The sequence below is a fragment of the Ursus arctos genome, unplaced genomic scaffold, assembly GCF_023065955.2.
Source record: "Ursus arctos isolate Adak ecotype North America unplaced genomic scaffold, UrsArc2.0 scaffold_32, whole genome shotgun sequence".
NCBI lineage: Eukaryota > Metazoa > Chordata > Mammalia > Carnivora > Ursidae > Ursus > Ursus arctos.
In genome coordinates this window covers 23,774,436-23,794,868 of record NW_026623008.1, presented here as the reverse complement: position 1 = coordinate 23,794,868, position 20,433 = coordinate 23,774,436, and the positions used below count along the sequence as shown (strand labels likewise).

At 47.5% G+C, this 20,433-nt stretch overlaps 1 protein-coding gene across 1 annotated transcript; it reads right to left on the bottom strand.

Annotated features, from left to right (window-relative positions):
• Positions 1-562: 562 nt before the first annotated feature.
• Positions 563-17,240, bottom strand: ZBTB8B (zinc finger and BTB domain containing 8B). Its single transcript, XM_026516785.4, has 3 exons — positions 16,280-17,240; positions 5,256-5,434; positions 563-2,086 (listed from the first exon to the last, which is right to left on the bottom strand). The coding sequence occupies exons 1-3, from the start codon at positions 17,238-17,240 to the stop codon at positions 1,769-1,771; spliced, it is 1,458 nt and encodes a 485-aa protein (XP_026372570.3). The 3' UTR covers positions 563-1,768.
• Positions 17,241-20,433: the final 3,193 nt, after the last annotated feature.

The window sequence follows — 20,433 nt, the reverse complement described above, 5'->3', positions numbered from 1 at the left end:
AAATGGGGCACCGGGCTGGCTCGGTCAGTGGAGCGTGTGACCTTTGATCTCGGCGTTGTGGGTTCGAGCCTCATGTTGGGTGTGAAGATTACTTAAAAATAAAATAAAAAAAAACTAGAAATAATTTAAACAGAACAAAAATACCAAATATAACTCCTTGCCAAGTATACCTTCTACACAACCAGTTAGATTTCCCTTTTGCTAAGATCCCTCCGTGAAAAGAATAGCTAATATTTCCATTTCAGGAATGAGAAGTGTTTCTGGTCCTTGATAATTTCCAGTTCGTTACTCTTGATCTAGAACAATCATTTTCAAACTATCTGTGGCAAAAGACCATTTTTAAGATTTCTAATCTACTGCAGGCCAACATGTGGTCCTACTGTGTGGGTTGGTGTCAAAGAATTCACAGGCCAGCTGGCTGGGGGTCACAGTTTGAGTAACATTATTCTGGAGTTCTCACTTATGTTGAGAAGTATGGTTTGAACATCTTTTGACCTCTTCAATGACTAACACTCACAAGCCAATTTATAATGTTTTTTATTGGCTTTTTTGTTCAAGAGGCAGAAAGAAAGGTGGTTTCACCACCTTTTGAAACACAACTATACTCAAATTAAAGGAAGAAAAAGCGATTTCCTTTAAAGTCCATTTTGGATACTTTAACGTAAGACAAAATTATGAAAGTGCCTTAAATATCCTCAATCCCTAATATTTCCTGTTATTCAGCCTTTTCAACAAGTATCGCCTTCTTCTGTTAAAATAACCGCATGGCTGCGAAGTGGGTGAAAAGCAGAATGGTTTTAAAAACCTGTTCTTCCACCAACCTTCTCTTCCCCTCCAGAGGGTCTTTGAAAAGGTAAACCATTGAGAAATATAACTTGTTTATATAGGCTTGCAGTCTCCCTCCAATTAAAGTTCTAATCATAATCAAAGTAGGAATCTCAGCAGTGGCTACATTTCCACATGACACGGCAGCGGCTCTGGAAAATGGCTGGGAAAAGCAGGAGTCTTTTCGATGTCGCCCCAATGACTTGTGTTACGATCACAGAACAGGGGATCTGTGTGTGTAGAACTGTCAAATAGCAGACCAGACAGGGAAACCGCCCGGACCTGGGCTCACAGGCTCCCTTCCCAGGGCTACCTTAGCTGGACAAGTCAGAGTACCCCAGAAGCCCCTCCGCTCATTTCCATGTTTGTGAGCACATAACTACTCCCAGCCATTCAAATTGCAGCCTTGGAGTTAGAAAGTACCTCTACAGTCATGTAGCTGACCGCCCTGCCTGCCTTATGTCACGAAGCTTCCTCTTTAAGACTTGACCAGAAAACTAAAATATGGAATCCATTAGGAAAGGCTTGGCAACAGAGAGAGACTGGTCTCAAGCTATTCTTGTTCACCTTCAGAGAGAAAAAGGCTGACAAGAAAGGAATGTGGACGAGTGAGGCCATAGGAAAACAAGCCTGCAGATTTTCTTATCTTTCTCCTAAGCAGAGTTTGGGTGCGCGACAGGAAGGATGGGGAGCCTGGGGGCCAGCCTTGACTCACTCCGAATTACCTCAGCAAAGCCCTCCGAAACCAAGGGAATTCCACTAAGAAGTCATGAGTCCTTCGACTCACGAGATCCAGCCTTCGCTATGTAATCTAACAAAAATGCAAGTAGAGGAACAAAAAATGGTCCTCTCGGGGTTCCACAAAATTGGACAAATGGCGGCTTTCGAACGCAGAATGGGCAATCACGAATTCTAAGACCTCTCCCCCCGCCCAAATGCGCTGCTACGTAAGCGTCTCTCGATCTGACAGGTGGGGCCGGATTTGCCGTCTGTCATCAGCATCGTCTCCGGCGGGGTCGTTTTCCTCACCAGACTCCACGTAGATTGGCCAGTCATTGTCCGTGTCACTCTTTTCTTGGCTTTCGGACGAGGCCTCCACCAGGCTAAGGTTGATGGGCATCAAATCGTCCTCCTCGTCGTGTGTGTCTGCAACACAGGTGCAGCTGTCACAGAGCCCGAAGCGCCGCAGTCCCTGGGACAGGTGACTCGTGAAGGTCCTCCGGCAGCCCTTACAGACGATCGGACGGTTGGATCTGTGGACCTACAACCACAGGCGGACACAGTGAACGCTCTCCCCCCTGCTCTCTCTGCCACAGCCTCAGCCTCGCCAAGGTGCTCCCACCCCAAGGCCACTGGACTTGCGAGGAACGTGCCGGCCCGCCCGTCGCCAAGCCTTGCCCCGCTGCTATCGCCTTTGACGGAAATCTTCCCTGATGCTCTGGGCCACGTTAGGTCCCCAGATATATATTCTCGCCTGTCTGCCTTCCTTTGTTGAATTTCTTTTTTTTTAAGATTTTATTTATTTACTTGTTTGTTTAGAGTGAGCAGAGGGAGAGGGAGAGAGAGAATCTCAAGCAGACTCCGTGCTGAGCACAGAGCCCCACACAGGGCTCGATCCCACAACCCGGAGATCATGACCTGAGCCGAATCAAGAGCTGGTCACTTACCAACTGCGCTACCTAGGCACCCCCCCCTTTGTTGACTTTCTAACAAATGGTGAGTAAATTCCCTAGACTATAAGCTCCAAGAAGGCGGGGACCATCCTCATTCACGTTCTCTGTCACATTTGTTACTATAACCCTATGCCTGGCATGTAAAGGGCATTCAGGGGACGGATGCGGATTTTAGGCATGGCTTTTTATGCACCTGGGATTGTCCAGTTATTAGGGAAGCAGACTTGCTAGATGGTATCTTCTCCAAACGTGGCAGATGCTCCATCCCTACTTTTTTTTTTTTTTTTTGATAAATGCATTCCTTATTTATGAGAAGCACTTTGCAAGCTGGAAAAAAGAACCTGATCTCCCACGCCACACAGTTCCTCCTTAGGGCAGCAGCCCCAGGGGCCCCCTCTGTATAAGGACCTATCTAATGTATGCACTCTTCCGGAGCTCCAGCCTAGAGCGGCTCTGTGAACCAAAGCCTCTCCTGTGGAGAGTTCTGGATGCAGGATGCACACAAGAGGTAGAGACAGAGAGAAATGACAGAGGACAACAGCCAATAACACAACACCCAGCTCGCTGGACCTGCCACTTGCCTTCCGGGGGTCTCCTGGGCTTTCTATCCTAAACCCCCAACCCTTAGCCAACCTGAGCATGCCCATGACCTTTGCAACCTGACAAGGCCTTTGAATACCACCTCTTTGGGCTGCAGTAGACTGGACCTTGTATAACAGGGAAAGACAGAGGGAATAAGGATTCCAACCAGTGAACTATCTTCACGGCACCAGGGACCTACTGCTGCCAAGACAGACTGGAGATATAATTTGGGGGGGGGGAGACAAAAACTTGAGGCTACGGGAAGAGGCCATTCTCAGACAGGTGTGCTGGGGTCAGCCCTGAGAGTGGAGATAGTCAGTAACCCTGTACTTACCTTAAATCTGGATTCTTTCAAAACCACAACTCACATACCATAAAATTCACCCTTTTCAAAGTGTACAATTCAGTGGTTTTTTAGTATATTCATAAGGTTGTGCAACTATCACCACCATCTAATTCCAGAACATTTTCATCACTCCAGAAAGAAATCCGGTGCCTATTAACTGCCACCCCTCTCTCATTGGACATCCTCTTAGCCCCCGGGAACCACTGATTTACTCTAGCTCCATGGGTCTGCCCATCTTATGTATTTCATATCAATAAAATCATACAAGATGTGGCCCTTTGTGACTGGCTCCTTTCACCTAGTGTGATGCTTTCAGGGTTCATCCACGCTGTAGCATGTATCAGAACTTCATTCCACACTGCAGCTGAATAAGGATCCATTGTATGGATAGACCACAATTTGTTTATTCACGCATCAGTTGATGGACTCTTGTGTTGTTTCCATTTTTTGGCTCCTAGGAATAATGCTGCTATGGACCTTTGTGTGCAGGTATGTTTTTGTGCGAACGTACGTTTTCAGTTCTCTTGGGTACATACTTAGATATAGAATTGCTGGGACCGATGCTGATTTTATGCTTAACTTTTTGAAGAACCACCAAATTGTTTTCCACGGTGGCTGAGCCATTTTACACTCCCACCAGCAGTGTATGAACGCCCCAATTCCCCCACATCCTTGCCAACGCTTTGTTATTACTTGCTTTTGGTGATAACAATCCTAGTGTGTCTGAAGTGGTGTCTCACTGCGGCTTTGATTTGCATTTTCCTAATGCCTACTGATGTGAAGCATCTTTTCATGTCCTTACTGGACATTTGTGTATCTTCTTTGGAGAAATGTCTATTCGCATCCGTGGTTGAATTTGGTTATTTGTCTTTTATTGTTGAACTGAAAGAGTTCTTTATATATTCTGGTTACTACATCCGTAGCAGATAAATGATTCACTAGTATTTTCTCCCATTCTGTGGGTTCTCATGTTCTTGATAGTGTCCTCTGAAGTCCAAACCATTTTTATGTTTGATTTTCCAAAGACTGATTGCCTTGCTCAAAGACGATCTTAAATACTATGCCTTCCTAAGTGGCCTGAATGCCATTTAGCTGGTGGGAATTAAGCACTCACATGGGAGACAGAATCCCAGGGGGCAGCCAGTGGGAGGGGAGGTCCCCTGGGTCTGGAGTCCTCTTTGCTGCCCACAGGTAGCCATAGAAAGGCAGCACACGCTTTCGCCACATCCAGGTACTGGGGTTGGGTGGAAAACTGAGGATGCTCTTTTCTCACCTTTGCCATCAGTCCCGTGAGAACAGACCCACAATCCCCTGTCCACGCCCCACTGTTCTCTGCCTTATGACGACTATCCCTGACCAGGATCTAAACTTTCTTGAGTCAGGGCACCTGGGTGGCTCAGTCCGGTAAATGTTTGCCTTCGGCTCAGGTCATGATCCCGGGGTCCTGGGACCACGTCGTGCAGTCGTGCATCGTGCATCGGGCTTCCTGCTCAGCAGGGAGCCTGCTTCTCCCTCTCCCTCTGCTGCTCCCCCTGCTTGTGCTCTCTCATGCTCTCTCTCTCTCTGTCAAATAAATAAAATCTAAAAGAACAACAACAACAAAAAATCTTTCTAGAGTCTAAGAAAACTAGTCTCTTATATAAGTTTTAACTTTCTCTAAGTGCTTTAATTTAGTAGAAACACATGTTCAAAATTCTCTGAAAATACTCCAGTGGACAGAGAAGTAAAAGGCAGGCTGGTTCACCCTTACATTAGACAAATGTCAGGAGCCCCCTCCCCTCCATCCCTTCCGCCCACACCGCAAGAGATTTTCCAGCCCAGACACTTACGCTCAGGGCGTGACTCCGCAGGTGCTCCTGTCGCGTGAACCTCTTGCCACAGGTCTCACAGGGGTAGGGCCGCTCACCTGTGTGCGAGCGGATATGCCGCTTAAGGATGCCCTTCTGTTTGGCAGTGTAAGGGCAGAAAGGACACTTGTGGAGCTTGATGGGGACCACAAGCACGTCACCTGGGGAACCAAATGGGTTGTAAGCATCAGTGACAGGGGCAACCCTCTGAAAGGGGATCGGGAGCTGGGGAATTCTGCCAGCCCAGATCCAGAGGAAGGACATCAACTTAACCACCTGCTAACAGCAAGACATTACAAATTCGAAGTCTTTGGCTCCCAGTCAGCCAGAGGGTAAAGCAGGCTTCTGCAATAAGGCTGCAAGGAATGCCATATGGTACCGGCTTTCAAACTTCTCTATGGCTTACGGTTAGAGACACAGCTTACGTTACAACTCAGAACTCACATGTCTTCAAGTGGGTAACTGGAAAAGCTTCCCAAAAGAACACTCACTCTGACAGTGTCTATTGTCTCTGATTTCATGTTAAGACAATGCTGATGGAGACCCTGTTACGGACTGAATTGCATCCCCCCCCCAAATTCATACATCGAAGCCCTAACCTCCAGGGTGACTATATTTAGAGAGAGGGAGCTAATTAAGGTTAAATGAGGTCCTAAGGGTGGAGCCCTAACCTGATAGGACTGGTGTCCCTAGATTTAGAGGAAGAGACACCAGAGGTCGCATTCTCTCTGTTCATACACAGAGGAAAGGCCATGGGAGGACCAGCAAGAAGGCAGTCGTTCGCAAGCCGGGAGGAAAACACTACCAGCACCTTGATCTTGGACCCTGAGCCTCCCGAACGGAGGGAAAATAAATCTCTGTGGTTCAAGCCACTCATTCTGTGGGATTCTGCTGCGGCAGCCTGAACGGACCAACACCTGCCTCCTGAATTGATTTCATGACCCTCAAAAGTCTGGAACCCTCTGTTATGATGAATCAGACCCCTGGACCAGGATCCATACTTTGTGCGACAGGAGCGCCTGAGAAGGGCTGCCAGGCATGTGCGGGAAAGGTTTACTGGGAGGCACACCTGGACTGAAATCTGTATGAAATCAGCAAACATCCAGGGATTCACTCCAATCTTCTCCCAACTCTTTTTTTTCCCCACCTTGCTCGTACAACCATTAAGGTGACAACACGATTATCCCCCATATATAATAGCTGTTCCTTTCCAGTTTCCTGAGCTACCCTTACTACAGTATTCCAAGACATGTGCCCTCTCTCCATACCCTTCCAGATTTTATGGACTTTGGTCAAATCACATCACATAGGAAGGCACTAGTGACTCAGGCTTTCCAGGCCTTGAAATCGGGGTTCAAGTCCCCGCTCCACCATTTACCAGCTATGTGACCTCGGACATCTCCCTTAACTTCTCTGTGCCTCACTTTTCTCATCTGTAAAATAGGGGTGAAAACAGTTCCCACTTAAAGGATTGTGGTAAGAACGAAATGAACTAATACCGAAAGCACAGCACCTAGCACGCGGTAAGAGCCATAAATGTCAGCCATATTTGTCACCATCATCCTCTCCTTGGTGTTTCTTTACTGATGATGCAGTCCAGGCTCTGTGGCTTCTCCCAACACTGGAGTAACTCCTTTTCTCTGGGACTTTCGCAGGATACCTGACTGGGCTTTGTCTTTTCTGAGGTGCTGCCAAAAGTATGGCAAGCTGAATCCCAAGTGAGACCCAACATCATTCCCAACACAACCCAACCCAAGGGTGGAGATCGTTTTCTCTGGTCTCGAGTTCCCAGCCTGATAATGCCTAACATTCTGCATCCTCTATAGTGACTCCAAAACCGGTTTCCTGGAAGAAAACAACAGCTCTCGGCTCGTCACTACGTATTTATGTTGGATTATTTTGTCACCGAGCACGCTGGGACTGCGATCCAGTCTCCTGCTCACTCCTCTGGTGCTGTGAATCTTCCGGCCATTGAGCCCCACCAGCCTGGCATGAGACCTTACCTCTCTTCTCAATTATCTACAAAAACATTAAGTAAAATGGGTCCAGCAGTAGTCCCTGGAAAAACCAACCCTTAGCTCTATCTCCATCCTAAAAGTAAGAATTACCACGGCACTTTCCCTCCTCTTTCATGGTCTGACCTCACCAACATTCACCAACGTTCATTTGAATGCCTATTACATGCCAGACACTGTGTTAACAAGGTCCATCTTTACCAAGACACCCCTTTCCTCCTTTAAGAAGTTAAGTCTGGCAGGAAAGAAAGACATGTAAACAAATTCGTACAATATGATGTAACATGTGCAAAGTTCAAAGGGATGGAGAAGCATGGACAAGAAAGTAATGGAGTCACTCTAGGAGCTCAGAGAAGATTTCACAGGAGAGGTGATCTTTGAGCAAGGTTTTGAAGGATGAATAGGAGTTCACCAGGAGTTCAAGACAGAGAAAGGTATGTCAGAGGAATAACACACGCTTAGGCATAGAGGTAAGTGAGAATACAGATACAAAGCAGAGAGGAGAGGGGGGATGAGAAAGTAGACTGCAGAAGGGGCAAGAACCAGACTGTGAAGGTCACGGTCAATCATTTATTCAACAAATTTATACTGAGCACCTCCTATGTGTCGGGCTGTGTTCCAGGCCCTGGGGATACAGCAGTGAACAGAAAAGACAAAAATCCCTGCTCTCATGATTCTGACATATTCAGGAACTTAGACTTTATTCTGTAAGCGGCTACCATTTTAAGGAGGGGAAGTATATGGTCAGATTTGAGTTTTAAAAGATCCCTCAGAAGAAAATGCAGGGGAAGGATTTATTTTTATTATTTTCATTTTTTTCAAAGATTTATTTGTTTATTTGAAGGAGAGAGAGCGCAGGCGGGGAGGGGTAGAGGGAGAGGGACAGAGAATCTCCAGCAGACTCTGCAGGGAGAGCAGAGCCCACTGCGGGGCTCAGCCTCACGAACCTGAGACCATGACCTGACCCAATCCAAGAGTGGGACACTTACCCGACGGAGCTCCGCGGAACCTCGTAGGGGAAGGGCTGAAGAGAGGCAAGATTAAAGACAGGAAGTACAGCCGGGAGAGGCTGAGAAATGTCGTGAACTAAAGCAGTGACCTCGGAGGTGGAGAGGAGGAGACACGCATGTGAAGGAAAATGAACAGCACTCGATGACCACGCGGGGGAGGGTGGAGGAGGGAAAGCGAAGACTGGAAATGACACAGATTCTGGGGGCGCTGATTTGGTGGCTGACGGTAGCATACACTGAGGAAAGCCAGGCACTAGAGGCATGAGGGGGTCAGTTTGGATATTACTACGTTTGGGGCGGGCCCAGAGCATCCACGACGGGCGTCTCTGGGTTAGACCGATAAATCTGGAGTTGAGGCGCAGAAGGGAAGAAGACAGTTTTGCAAATCTTCAGCAAATTGGAGTGGTTGCTGTAATTAAGGCCCGGCCCTCTGCTGAGCACTCTGCTTCCCTTCCCCCATCGCCCAGACACCTCTGAGCCGGACGTGAATAGGACCCGCCCTGTGCTACACTATCGTCTCCAGACCCCTGTCCCTCCGTCCATCCGAAAAACCCGTAAGATCTTCTGAAGCTCACATCATGCAATGATAGCACAGCTACCCCTCCTTATTACAGTCACCCTGGAGCCCCGAGGTCATCTCCTCGTTCTGAGGACATTGGATCACATTGCCTTCAAATACAACTCCTGGCGGAATTCTTGCTGTACCGACAATGACCCTTCCAACACCCTGGCCTCTCTGTTCCTTCACCTCCTTTCCTCCAAAGACCTTGTCCTCCACCCCACCTCAGCTACCCGATCCTAGACCAAGAGCTCTCAACTCCACCTGCATATTCGAATCACCTGGGAATCTTAAAACAAACTGATGTCCAATGTCCACCCCAAGCATCATATTTTCAAAGCAGTCTGCCTAGGGGCCGCCTGGTGGCTCAGTCGTTAAGCGTCTGCCTTCGGCTCAGGTCATGATCCCAGGGTCCTGGGATCGAGCCCCGCATCAGGCTCCCTGCTCCACTGGGAGCCTGTTTCTTCCTCTCCCACTCCCCCTGCTTGTGTTCCCTCTCTCGCTGGCTGTCTCTCTCTGTCAAATAAATAAATAAAATCTTTAAAAAAAATAAAAAATAAATAAAGCACTCGGCCTAGTGTATAGCCGAGAGTGAGAATCACTGCCCCAGACCTAGATATTTCCAATAACTGCATTTGCTCCACAGCCCACATATGAAGCACCCTACTTCCCAATCACTATCGCATATCTTTCCAGCTCACCCCCTAAGTGTCCCTTCTCGGTTGGGACCAAGCCGTGGACTATGCTGCCATTTTACTGTCCTTCCCCTCCTTGGGGCCTCATGCCTCTCCTTCCCCAGTTTAGTGTCCACAATCCATCACTGAAATCACTCCTTCACATCCACCCTTAACTGCCTGGGTCCTCTCTCTCCCTCTGTCTGTATTCACCTGGTTAAACCTAAATTCTGGTTAAATACAAATCTATGCCCATTCCATACCTGAAACGGCAAGTTAACGTCGCTGGTGAAAAATACAGAACAGTGTGTTCTGTTCTTGCTTCAAACCCATCTAACCATCACCCTCCGAGCACCAGCGTCAGAGCCCTTGGTTCTGCCCAAGCACCCTAGATCTTTCCGTGGCTCACTTCTCCCACTCTCCTCAGGGACTATTCCACACGCTCCCTCTGCTCGGGTCTCTGCCCCCCAGTGTCCCTTCCTCCCTTTCAGCCACTGTCCTTGCTTCATATGTTTGTTTGTTTGTTTGTTTGTTTTTAAGATTTTATGTATACATTTGAGAGACAGAGAGAGCATGAGTGGAGTGGACAGACAGAGAGGGAGAAGCAGACTTCCCACTGGGCAGAGACGCCGACCTGGGCCTCGATCCCAGGATCCTGAGATCATGACCTGAGTCTAAGGCAGACGCTTAACCATCTGAGCCGCCCAAGCACCCCTGCCCTTGCTTCTTTAACTGATAAGAAGCAATCAGAAGAGAACTTCTACATGCCCCCCGCCCCCCCCCCATCTCCCCCATGAGCACATATGGTCTGCTTCCACTCCTGGTCCTATGAACGAACTGCCCTTCCTCACACGCACAGCCAGACTATCCCCACCACGTGGACAGGGACCTATCTGCCCTCGCTCTGTCAACTGTCCCTCTCTCCTCCGCCATCAATTCTCCTCCTCTCTCCTGGATCATTCCCATCAGTAAACAAACCTGCTTTCAGATCCTCCACCTTCATAAAAACCTTGGCCTCATATGCCCCTTCAGCATTGATGCATTTCTCTGTCTCCTTCACAGCAAAACTGCCTGAAAGAAGCATCAATACTCACTGTCTTCAGCTCTATTTCCCCAGCTCTGTTTCAAGCCTTTTGGTCTCTTGCCTCCCACTTCATCGACACTACTCTTGTCAAGCCCGCCAACGACCTCCCCAATGATCAGTTCTCACTCTGCCTACATGCAGTCCTGGACATAGTCAATTTCTCCTTTTTCCTGAAACACTTTCTCCTCCTGGCATCCAACACTCTCGATTTTCCTCCTGCCTCCCTGCCTGCCTCCTCCCTGTCTCCTTTACTGGGCCCTATATTCCTGACCTCTACATGCTGGTGTTCCCCAGGGCGCAGTGCGTAAATCTCTTACCTTCTTCTACAGCCATAAGTTCACGGGATATATAGGTTTCAAATTCCATGGACCCATTAATGACTCCCAAATGTATAGCTCAGCTGTGACCTCCCCCCAGAACCCCAGGCATACAGAATGCAACTGCTTAGAGAACATCTCCACTTGGGTATCCAAGAGGCATCACAAACATAACATGTTTAAATCAACTGCTCCAGCTAAAAACCTGGGGGTCACCCTTAACTTCTCTTGTTCTCATACACTCATACAGGCCATTAGGAAATCTGGTTGCGGGGCACCTGGGTGGCACAGCGGTTAAGCGTCTGCCTTCGGCTCAGGGCGTGATCCCGGCATTGTGGGATCAAGCCCCACATCAGGCTCCTCCGCTATGAGCCTGCTTCTTCCTCTCCCACTCCCCCTGCTTGTGTTCCCTCTCTCACTGGCTGTCTCTATCTCTGTCGAATAAATAAATAAAATCTTTAAAAAAAAAAAAAAAAAGGAAATCTGGTTGGTTCGACCTTGTGCGGTAGTACAGTTCTATCCAAGATCACTTTGGAGGTTATGGCACACACTACCCACAGGGACACTTTTAATATATGTCACTTCAAGTCACTCTCGGCTGAGACCCTCCAATGGTGTCCCTTCTCAGAGGAAGACCCAAAGGTCTTCTCGTGGCCTTCAGGGCCCTAGCTGGTCTGCCCTCACCCAAATTCTCTGACCTCATTCCCCAGCACTCTGTGCCTGGCCTAGCCCACTCCCGCCTCAGCAGCACCCTGCCGTTCCTCTAGTTCACTCGCCAGTTGTGACCTGCCTCTGGGCCTTTGCACCTTGCTCATCCCTCTGCCCAGAACGTTCTTCTCCCTGATTTACCTGCACAATTTGCTCTCTTCCTCCCTTGCAGTGTCTGCTCAAAGGCAACTTGTTAGAAAGGCCTTCCTTGTCCACACTAAATAAAATAGCATCTCCTTTGCTCTCTATCAGCCTCTCCCCTGCTTTAGTTCTTCTTGTCATGCACTTACTTGATGTTTACTGTCTGTCTCCCTGCATTGGAATGTCAGCTCCGTGAGGACAAGGACGGCCTTTTGTTCACTCCGATGAATAGTGTCTGGCATATAGTAAGTGTTCAATAAATATCTGTGAAATGATTGAATGAATGGAGACATAGATCAATGGAACAGAATAGAGAGCCCAGACATAAACCCATGCTTATATGGTCTATTAATCTATGAAAAAAGAGGCAAGAATATACAAATGGGAAAAGGCAGTATCTTCAGTAAACGATGCTGGGAAAACTGAACAGGTACATGCAGAAAAATGAAACTGGACCACTTTCGAACATCACACACACACACACACACACAAACCTCAAAATGGATCGAAGACCTAAATGTGAGACCTGAAACCATAAAAATCCTAGAAGAGAGCACAGGCAGTAATTTCTCTGACATCAATCATAGCAACGTTTTTCTAGATATGTCTCCCAAGGCAGGGGAAACAAAAGCAAAAATAAACTATTGGGACTACATCAAAATAAAAAGCTTTTGTGCAGGAAAGGAAACCATCAACAAAACAAAAAGGCAGCCTACTGAATGGGAGAAGATATTTGCAACTGATAAATCCGATAAGAGGTGAATATCCAAAATATATAAAGAACTTACACAATTCAACATCATAAAAACAATCTGATTGGGGCACTGGGTGGCTCAGTCGGTTAAGCGTCTGCCTTCAGCTCAGGTCATGATCCTGGGGTCCTGGGATCAAGCCCTGCATCGGGCTCCCTGCACAGCGGGGAGAATGTGTCTCCTCCTTTTGCCCCTCCCCTCTCTCTCTCTCTCGATCTTGCTCTTTCTCTCAATAAATAAATAAAATATTTTAAAAAAACCCAATCTGATTTAAAAATAGGCAGAGGACCTGAAGAGACACTTTTCCAACAAAGACATATAGAATGGCCAACAGACATATGAAAAAATGCTTAGCATCACTCATCATCAGGAAAATACAAATCAACACCATGGTCAGATACCACCCAACATCCGTCAGAATGGCTGGAATCAAAAAGAAATAACAAGTGTTGGCAAGGATGTGAAGAGAAAGGAACCGTTGTGCACTGTTGGTGGGAATGCAAATTTGTATGGTCACCGTGGAGAACGGTATGGAGGTCTCTCAAATTCCACTATGTGGAATTTACCCAAAGAAAACAAAAATACTAATTTGAAAAGATATATGGAACCCTATGTTTATTGCAGCATTATTTGCAATAGCTAAGATATGGAAGCAGCCTGTGGTCATTGATAGATGGATGGATAAAGAAGATGTGATATAGGGGCGCCTGGGTGGCACAGCGGTTAAGCGTCTGCCTTCGGCTCAGGGCGTGATCCCGGCGTTATGGGATCGAGCCCCACATCAGGCTCTTCTGCTATGAGCCTGCTTCTTCCTCTCCCACTCCCCCTGCTTGTGTTCCCTCTCTCGCTGGCTGTCTCTGTCGAATGAATAAATAAAATCTTAAAAAAAAAAAAAAAAGAAGATGTGATATAAAGTGTGTGCGTGGGGGGGGTATGCACACGTGCACACGCACACACAGTGGAATATTACTCAGCCATAAAGAAAGGATGAGATCTTGTCATTTGCAACAACATGGGTGGACCTAGAGGGTATTACGCTAAGTGAAATAAATCCAACTGAGAAAGACAAATACCATATGATTTCACTCATACGTGGAATCTAAAAAACAAAACAAGTGAATAAGCAAAAAGAAAGCAGAATGAGATCTATAAATACAGAGAATAAACTGATGAATGAATGAATGAATGAACGAATGAATGAGCAGGAATGGTAAGATGTTGAAGAAGCAAGTTAATGATGGAACACTGGACACACTGGCATTAAACGATCCCGTGATGAGACTGGAAAGGAATGGGCAGAGGTCAGAGCAATGGGTAGCCATGGTGTTAGAAGCCAGAGGAAGAAAGAATTTCAAGGAGAGAAAGGGCAGAGTCAACTACTGAGAGAGGCCAAGTAAGATAAAACCTGAAAATCACTCATTGGATTGACTCTAGAAATGTATGGCTGACCTCACAGCAGCAGTGTCCGCGGTGGAGGGGACAGAAGCCAGACTGCAGTGGGCGGAGAAAAGAGTAGGAAGTAAAACGGTGGAAGTAGCCGACGCAGATGAACTTTCCAAGAAGCAGTGGGAGGTGCTGGAGCTGGGGTTGGGAGGTCTGGGGGAGGAGGGCTGATAGGAGGACCTTATGATCTGACAGTATCTGCTTACGTCAGACGTGAGCAATGCGGATACAGAATTATTGCGACACCCTCCTGTCTCCCTGCCCTGTCTCCCATCTCCACACCATCTGGTGCTGAGGCCAAATTAATCTCCCCCAAGCACAGAACCCGCCCACTCCCAAGCTCAGTAACCACCAAAAAATTCCCCTGTGCCTACAGACAAAACCCCACCTCTTAGCATTTAAGGTTTTCCATAATCGGACTCCAATCAATTTCTCCAATCAACTTCTCTCCTTTTCTTACCCTCAGATGCCACTTTCATAACGCCTCCCGGATCTCCCAGGCGGAAGCCAGTTCTCCTGCTTTTGGACTACTGTGAAAGTCACACCTCCCTCTGTCTTCCAGCCCAGTGTCTTTCCATCATGTGATGCCAACGACACACATCTTACCTCCTCTAAGACACCACCAGCTCTTTGACGGCTGGATCCATGTCTGGTCTTTGTACCTTTACCAGGAAGGTCCTCAAATATTTGAGCAAATACATGAATGACCAAACACATCAGTCCTACTCTGTGCCTTGGCATTTGGAATAAATTTACTGGAGGCCAGGGCGGCTACCTTGTCCACAGCACCCTCTAGTTGGAAACCTGACTTTACAGACTGATAGACTGGGCTTGAATGAAGATGGTGTAGGGCTGCATTATTATTTCTTGATGCTTGTGCTTACAGGCAAAGGGGCTGAAAAATAAAATCATGGCCCTGAAATCCTCTATTCATTCGTGCTGCCTGCACAGTTTGTTTGAATGAAAGAAAGCCAGACCAGGGTTTCATTTTAGCTCTGCCACTTACCAGCTCTGCATTCTCAGGAAATTCACCAAACCCTTGTGGTTCACCAAACCCAGTTTCTCCACACTCTTCTGCCACACTCATGAGGGTCTAATGGGTGTGAAAGGGTGGTCACCATCTGTGAAGTGCTATTATGCACAGAAATGAGATTTCAACCCATTTCCACCGTGTGTTCGTGAAAACAGCCACTACCTTCTAAATGCTGGTTAAGCCAGTGTCCCTGAGGGTCAGAAACAGCATTTTCAAGTTCTCAAGCCTAGTTTTAATCAGACATACAGAGTGTTCTTGCTTTTAAAAATGAAATTAAACGTCTCAAGACAGCCATTTAGTCATGAATAAAAGCGGCTGATCTCCCTTACCTAAAATACTTTCACTGCTCAGTATTGAAGGGTGAATTTAAATTGGGATTCATTAATTTCTTGGCTTGAGGTTCTGGAAGCTATAGGGTACTTTCATCAGTAAGGTGGCAGCCAATCTTCTACAAGACATTTTACAACAATTACCCCACCTGTTAAGAGGAGTTAGTCATGTCAATGCATCTCTCAGAGCTGTTCAGGGAAACAACCAAGTTCTCTTAAAACACAAAAGCCTACTAAAGGAAAATGTTTTATATAAAAGCTAGTTTAAGGTTGATGATTTCATTAAAACACACATGTCTTTGGAGTTACAACATTAATCATTAAAAGAAAAAAGCCTACCAAAGGATATAAGAAATTTACTCGCATAAAGCCAAATGCCAACTCATTTTAGATATTCTCAAGTAGATAGGACCATTGACCATGACACGCTAAGTGCCTGTCGGCCATGTGCCAGGCACCATGGCTGACACAGAGAGGTATCAATTTCTTACCTGTCTGGAATATGTGATCATACATGAGAAAAAATTCTGAGAACCTTCTTATTTGGTCCTCAACCCTGTGAGAAAAGCAAGGCAGGGATGATTATCTCCTGAACAAAACGGGTTCAAAGAGATTGACTGATTGAACCGAAGTCCCACTGCTGATTAGTAGAAGACAGTAGGTTCTTTCCATGTCTTCAGACTGCCCTCAGCACGCTTACACTCTAGTTGTAGAGGCAAAATACTACCAGACAGGAAGAGACAATGCCTGCACACAGCAGGTGCTCAATGAACACCTCTTGGTGGGGGGAGGGGTGATAATGTGGTGGTAAAGATGGTGGTGGAGATGATGGTGACGATGATGGCAGTGACAGCGACAATGATCATGATGATAGGAGCCAAGGAGGCACAGGGGTGCGGGCTAAGGGACGGGCAGAGATGCTGAACGCTCAGGGAGCTCACCTGCGTCCTCACCATACCAGTCGGTCTGGACATCCACCATGGAACTCATGGCTCCTCCCGCACCATCTGGTCTTCCCTCCAAACTCCGAGAAAAGTGGTGGTCCGCGTCGTCTTTGCTGGGGACAGCACCGTTGCGCAGGAGTGCCTCCAGGAACTGCTTCATGTGGTAGTTACTGTACGCCAAGTCCACGGCCTGGCCGCCGGGCAAAGCCCCGTCCACATGGGCCAGGCTGAGCGGCGCGGCATAGGGCGGCAGCGGCTCACCACCCTCCGCCTCCACCTCGTCGGCCTCAAACTCCACCTTGGGCTCTATCTGTCTGGGCAGAATAGAGAGGTCACCGCCCTGGCTGTCTTTCACCACCAGTCCCAGCGGGTGGCAGCCTCTGCAGTCGCTGCAAGGGGACTCTCCAGGACAGTCCACACTCCCCTCTCCGGCGGCGGGAGAGGAGACCAAGCTCTTGGCGTCACAGGAGGTCCCTTCCCTGCCTGCACTGGGGCTTCCCCCATCCACCTGATGAGCCGCCACCGCCGCCGCCGCCGCCGCCGCCACCGCCGCCGCCACCGCCGCCTCCTTCTCCATCTTCCGGCAGATGTCGAGGGACGACCTGATGTAGGTCTTGCAGAAGTTCACCACATCGTTCATCTGCAGGTAGCTGGCAGCCGACATAACTTCGATCACGTTCTCGCCGCACAAATCCAGCTTCCCGGAGTACAGGAAGTCTAAGATGGTGGCAAAGGCGTCCGAGGTGACAATGTCCAGGGAGGCGGTGCTGTGGCGCCCGCTGTCCTGGATGTAGTGAATGAGCAGGGCTCGGAAGTAGCCGCTGTTGGCAAACAGAATGTTCCTGTGGGCCTTGAAGATCCGCCCTTCCACGATGATACTGCAGTCACAGAAGAAGTCCCTCTTTCGCTGCTCATTCAGCTCCCCCAAGAGCTTGGCGCAGTAGGATTGCATCTCCATTTCTCCAGCAGCTCTGCGCCGGCCTGTATCTCTGCAAAGATTGTTTGTTTGTTTGTTTGTTTGTTTGTTTGTTTCCGGTTAATTCACTGATCCCAACCTTACAAATAAGATGTTCAGCTTTAATTTTTCTTTTTCATTCGTCCAAAAACACTGGTTCAATAGTGTCTTTATGACATGGGCTATTTGGGGATCTAACAAAAATCAGACGTTGTCCAACGGGGTTAATGTATGAAAAACAACAAAAATAACCAGAACAGACTGCACGTGGCGTAGTACATCGTGTCTTACGTGGAATCGCTCAGCGAATTTTTATAAAAACCTGATGATAAAATACCCATATTGTCCCCATTTTTCTGATAAGGAAATCGAGACTTAGAGAAGGTAGGAGACGACCCAGCTGTAACAGAGCCAGAACTCAAAACCAGGTCAGTTATCCCCTGGAGTTCCTGCTCTGTGCCCACACTATACTTTCTTCAAGACTCAAAATACAGATAATACCCAAATCTAACACTTTACAGTTCAATCCTGACACGCAACTTAGAGACTATACTCGCCTGTCTCCGCACCCCTATCATCATCACTTCGGGGAAGCATGGTGGATTCTTGGGCTAGCCAGCATACAGTCATCATTCTTAAGGTTTCAGTGCCCTTTCTGGCTTTGAAAGATCCACCCTTCCCCCCATCCTTGGCCAAGGTGTTTTGCATCAAGTTGGTGCCATCCTCAGGCTGTAGATATAAACAGAGGCTAACTCAATCAAGGTATCCCGCCTCTGAGCGCAGTGATTAGCTCAGAGATGGCCATGCGGCTTGGTCACAGCAATGAAAAGCAATACATGCTTACTGGGGGTTCTGAAAAAGAGCACTGTCTACTCTGTGGGCATGGGGGGTGTCAGAGATGCTGCCTCACCGCCAGGGGAACCAGCCCGACAAAGGTGACGACAGTCCAGCTCAGGCAGGAGCAACAGATGGAGCCCGGGGACACCATCCGAGCCCCAACTCACGCTGCGCCAGAAGCCAATTAAGTCTCTGTTTGCCTTAGCTAGTCTGAGTTGGGTTCTCTCTCTTGCAAATGAGAGACTCCCAACTGATGGACTTCACTCCCCTGAATTGTATGTCCTGGCCCAGTCTGTCAGTGGACTCCAAGCCGTTGAAGGCAAGAGCCTCGTCTTATCTCCATTTGCTACCCCCGCACAGCACCTGGCAGAATGCTCTGGACAAAGTAGGTTAACTAAGTACAAAGGAAGACTCCTTTCTTAACTGCTGAGTAGAACAAGTATAAATCAAGTTTGAAACCCTTCTGCTGGTAACAAAGACAGATGCTGATCTTCCCTGAGCTCCCGCCTCCATCTTTTCCCATCACACAAACCACAGAGCCACCCTGTCACAGCACTGGAGCTGGTCTTAGGGGTTAACTTGCTTCAAGTTAACACAACTCCTTGCTTACTGACCTAAGGCCCTTGATCTATAACAGAACTAATTTGCTTTCTTTGAGATTTGCGGACCACTGACCTTGGAAAATGAAGGACCAGAACTTTCCCAGGCCACAGAGGCCAGCAAGTCTGTTTGAAGCCACCTCGGCTTTCTGATTAGCCCGGCAATCTTTTAACAAAATGTTTTTCTTTTTTAAGGTCACATTAATGAGTCTACTGACCTCACTCTGTGCATCTGTAAACCTTGCCCTCCTTTGCAGAAAGATCAGAGTACTCTTGCACAACCCCGGGGTAGCCAGGAACCAGACCTTCTTGCACAACGTCTGTGCACTGAGATAATTCTGTAGCTAGCATCACTGAGTTGCACATCATCAGGAAATGTTCAAGACCACTGTACTCCCTTAACTGATTAAACCCCTTTAAAAATCTCTGGGCCAGGCAGAAACTTCGGAGTTGGCTTTTGGACAAGAGCCCGCCTTCTCCCCAGGTGGCCGAGCTCCTCTCTTGAGTATGGACCTTTTGAGCAACAAGCAGCCAAACTTGGGTTTCAGTAACAATCCATCGACTATCCCTTCTTCATACGGACCCACGGAACACAGAGAAGTTTCTAAAACCAAGTACATCATCTCCCTCTACTGGAATCACAAAAGGCCTAGTTAGAGCTGGCAACCACAGCCAACTCCTTAGCACTCTTCCTTTCTATGAGTGCAACACAATACCTCACCCGGACAGAAACCAGGCACTCCCTCCCCACAAAAAGGGCCCTTCCACTGGCAAAATAAATTCCCCAAGTCTATGTACTAACTGCACAGACTAGACTCATTGAAGACTCTCAACAACCTTATTAAGGGGCTGTTCACACCTACTTTCTACATATTTATATCAAGTGATGCATTAAGTTTAGAAACTAGACAACCAATTGGAGAGAGAAGTGGAGGAGCGTCTAAAAGCGAGTAAACGGACAAAGGTGAGAACTGACAGCTAGGAAGAGATAAACAAGTTACTTAAAAAACAGACCTAGGAATTTTTTCAACATATCAGCCTGAGGCCATGTAGCTAAGCATATTAAATTCTCCTACATATTCAAAATGCCCTAAGGACAGCACTGAATTATAGCCTGGGGCTATCATTGATGGGCCTATACCATCAAGATGATTCTATTCTATTTATATTCATTTTAAAGTCAAGGAAGTTATGTCATAATTTCTGGAATTTTTTCTATCCAAAGTAGTTAAAACTAACATTTGGTTCCGAAAAGAAGAAAACTGTCAGGTTTCTGCACAATTCTACTATTCCCCCAAAAAATCAACCCTGAAAGTTGTCACAGGGCTAAGGTTTCGTTGTCATTCCCATCTCTTCGGACTGCTCCGACCAAGCCTTCCCCCGTTCCTGCCATTGCCTCTGGCTATCAAAATACGAAGGGAAAAACAAGATATAGGAAAATGCAACATTTCAATACCACACTCCACTCTTCTTCAGAACTGAAAGGGGTGCCTGGGTGGCTCAGTTGGTTAAGTGCCTACCTTCCGCTCAGGTCATGGTGCCAGGGTCCTGGGATCCATCCTGGAATTGGTCCTGGCATCGAGCCCCCCGAGTCAGGTTCCTGGCTCAGTGGGGAGTCCGCTTCTCCCTCCCCCTCTGCTCCTCACCCCATTCATACCCTCCCTCTCTCTCTCAAATAAATAAAATATTTTTTTAAAAAGAACTGAAAGAAAACCTATCAGACTGGTAAAATCACATTTTTCAATGTGCTAATATCCACT

Excerpts from the sequence above, each read along its gene's own strand:
- ZBTB8B (XM_026516785.4), bottom strand. The coding sequence starts at position 17,240 with ATGGAGATGCAATCCTACTGCGCCAAGCTCTTGGGGGAGCTGAATGAG. Across the intron at positions 5,435-16,279 it reads CTGGTATGGTGAGGACGCAG|GTGACGTGCTTGTGGTCCCC; the intron begins GTGAGCTCCCTG and ends TTGGTTCCCCAG. Across the intron at positions 2,087-5,255 it reads TGCGGAGTCACGCCCTGAGC|GTCCACAGATCCAACCGTCC; the intron begins GTAAGTGTCTGG and ends CTGTGGTTGTAG.